This window comes from Hermetia illucens, chromosome 2 (assembly GCF_905115235.1).
Source record: "Hermetia illucens chromosome 2, iHerIll2.2.curated.20191125, whole genome shotgun sequence".
Classification (NCBI taxonomy): domain Eukaryota; kingdom Metazoa; phylum Arthropoda; class Insecta; order Diptera; family Stratiomyidae; genus Hermetia; species Hermetia illucens.
In genome coordinates this window covers 108,395,291-108,398,511 of record NC_051850.1, presented here as the reverse complement: position 1 = coordinate 108,398,511, position 3,221 = coordinate 108,395,291, and the positions used below count along the sequence as shown (strand labels likewise).

The 3,221-nt window shown below is 40.9% G+C and overlaps 1 protein-coding gene across 1 annotated transcript; it reads right to left on the bottom strand.

Annotated features, from left to right (window-relative positions):
- Nucleotides 1-1,205: 1,205 nt before the first annotated feature.
- LOC119650099 lies at nt 1,206-2,255 on the bottom strand. Its single transcript, XM_038052618.1, has 3 exons — nt 2,109-2,255; nt 1,848-1,992; nt 1,206-1,782 (listed from the first exon to the last, which is right to left on the bottom strand). Exons 1-3 carry the CDS (start codon nt 2,152-2,154, stop codon nt 1,251-1,253), a joined length of 723 nt encoding a protein of 240 aa, XP_037908546.1. The 5' UTR covers nt 2,155-2,255; the 3' UTR covers nt 1,206-1,250.
- Nucleotides 2,256-3,221: the final 966 nt, after the last annotated feature.

Genomic DNA, 3,221 nt, shown 5'->3' with positions numbered 1-3,221 from the left:
GTAGATCCATAGCAGGAAAAAAATGGGGTTGCAGTCCGAAGATACTACTTTGGATATATAATGTGGGTAGAAAGAATCGAACTCAGCACACAAACCAGGGAATTACACAAGCTTCAAAGACTGGCTTGCGTGTGTATCAGTGGGGCAATGAGGAGATGCTCAACGACATCCCTGGAGGTCCTTCTGGGATTAACCCCTCTCCATCTGCACGTACAGATGCAGGCAAGGAGGGCAGTATTCACGATGGCCGGGAGTATCAGTGAGGCGGGGAACTGCCTAAACCGAAGGAAGATTGATATTCTTTTTAGGCGGTATCCCGAATTATTGACACCAAAGGATAACATGACAACGAGGTTTCACTTCGATAAGAAGTTTGAAAAACGTTGGAGTAACAGGGCAAACTGGGACAGCGTGGCTGCGACATACGGCTTAAACCAGCAACTGATTACTTGGTACACTGACGGATCCCTTACAGTAGAGGGAGCCAATGGGCAGGTACACTAGCATATTCCAGGCGGAAAACAAACAAAATGTGCCTCCTTTAATCTCCAAAAGAACTATAGGTCGAATATGACATGAAACTGGGGAGTTCGTTTGAATTCCTACTATTATTAATAAAATGACTGATGTCTTTTCTGCGTAAATTAATTGCACCTCAGAATGTGAGTATGATGTGGACATACCAAACGGATGGACACTAGGAGCTACGAGATACATATATGGAATAGTCGTAGCAACCTAATTTTCTTATATAAGAAAAGCGTAAAACCTTTCAAACAAGCGCTGACCTGTTAGTTTTCGGTTTGTTAGATGACTAGCTTTGACCAAGGTCAGATTTTTTTTCTAGGTTTAACTCAATACGCACAAGTTCCTTTCTCAAAGATGTGCTATTTCAGCGTAATATGTGGATATGGACTGCTATTTCTTACAAAATGAAATCATTTGGGGAGTCCTGGGTTTTAAATCCGCTTCATCACTGATGCTAGTGTTCATCTTTGTGCCCCGCTGCTATAGGCACTTGCACAGCGCTGGTATGATCATAATGAACTAAAGATTAATTAGGAAACAAATAACGATTCAAAAAAAAGACTGTGCGGGTGCCTAAAAAGGAGAGAAAAGGGGGCATGTATATGTTGGTCTAGATCTTACATCCTGATTTCACCCACTCTCACAGAACCGTATTTTATAGAAAAATAATACAGCACTTTTGCTCGAAATTATCTCAATCTTTTATTCACTGATCCAAACATTTAAGCGGCCTTTGCGACACATGGTGGGAATTCTGGTGAGTTTTGAAGTAATTGCAAAACATCACTAATAGTGAAATCCTTCAAAAGGTTATTGATTTGTGGAAGGAGGATTTCGCGAATGTTATCCGTGAGAGCTTCCTGATTATCTGCAATGAAACCAACTATGACCTTGTCAACAATGCTGCTCAATACTAGTGTGCCCAATGGTCCAACAAGTCCGGTAATTTTGGATTTCATGCCGTCCAGGCCGATGACAACATCCAAGTCCATCAAGCGAAGGATTCCATCAACCATGCCAATGCGGCCGTAAATCTTTATGCTGAGGTCGGTAAGATTAATGTCGAATGTTCCCTTTCCTTTAAGCTTTAATGGGCTAATGATGAATGATTCGATGAAATATTTGCCCTTCGCATGGATCTTGTTGAAGTTCAGGTCCATGTTCAGTTTGAGAGTTAGAACGTTCAGGTTAACGTTGCTAATGTCGAAGTCATTCAAGCCTTCAATGAGGAAGTCCGACGCACCACCGTTGATTCTGAAATTTCAACAGATTATTGAAAGTTAGTTCATTTAGGATTTGAAATTTCAATGGATGCATACTGCAAAATCCAGAGTTTGTGGTAAAGGTTGAAGTAATCTCCTTGGAGGGGGGCCAATGGGGGAAGACCCCAATCGGGGAATCCGCATGGCATTTGATCCCTTATACTGATGAGGGTTTCTTCCAATTTTTTGGCTGGCGATTGAGCTGCAATAGAGGTATTGCATTACAGGAAGCTGATTTGATGTGTATATTCCGCTTTTGCAGTTTTCGTAAATTCCACCGAAACAAGAGTATCCAAGAGTAGTAGAAAGTACACTTACCAAAAGCTGCTGCAAAGCAAGCCGCCAGGACAATGAAGAGTTGCATGGTTATTCCTTACTTGTTCCTTGTGGAGAATACAACCAACTGATTTCCCGACTGCGCTACGGGCATTTATATATCCTAAGGCAAGTGACATATCTAAGAAATCCAATTGATTGTTTTATCTTTGAAACCCGAATCGTTTTGGAAACAGCTGCCAAAAAAAAAATCGGTTGTTAACTGGAACCAAGGCAAACATCGATGTACACAGCATATAGTACCAGGTGCGATATCAGCAATGTTGGGATAATCTGTGAAGCAAAGTTTTCTTAATTAGCTGATAACGAGTTCAGGTGTGTAGTATTTCCACAATATCAACTCGCTCTTTGGGCTGTTTTTCATGACAATAGATTTGGGGTGGATTCAAAACTGATTTCTACCAACCAAAAGCAGGATTTAAGCACTTCCAGCTGGCATTATCTTCCTTATAATCTTTTGTTCATCTTATCAAGTGCTTAAAGTCTTAATAAGATGAATAAAGACCGAATTATTGAAAAGAAATTCAACATGGGTGCAAACCTTGATAAGATGTCTGGCTCAAAGTGACATCCGCGCAACTGATGTATTTACTTTTTTCGACTGTTAACGAAGTATATTAAAGCCACACTGACACTTTGTTCTTTTCACAAAATTTCAATTTTTATTATAATTTGTTTATGTACAAGGGGGAGAGGGATGTTATTAGGGTCTTAATCATGTCAATCACACTTACGCGGCGATTGAAAGGGATGGAAATTTGCAAATTTCGAAACTCTATTGCTACCCAAATGCCAACAATATTACTATTTTTGACTATCAAAAACCCGCGGTTTCGGAAATTGCGCATGTTGCACTGCAATGGTGTTGAGGGCCCTCAGCATTCATGGTTGCTCCAACTGGAGCGAACATTCCAGTAATACAAGCAAAGTGAGATAGTGGGACTCTCGAATGTATGATGGATCTACTATCCGAATCCGGTGTTGAACTGTAGGTGAAGATCACCGCGAGGCGTGCTCTCATGACCTAAATGCCGGTGGTACACACCAACGGAGGTTTTCCGTATAGCTTAGAAAGATGCTTTCTATGAGCAATTA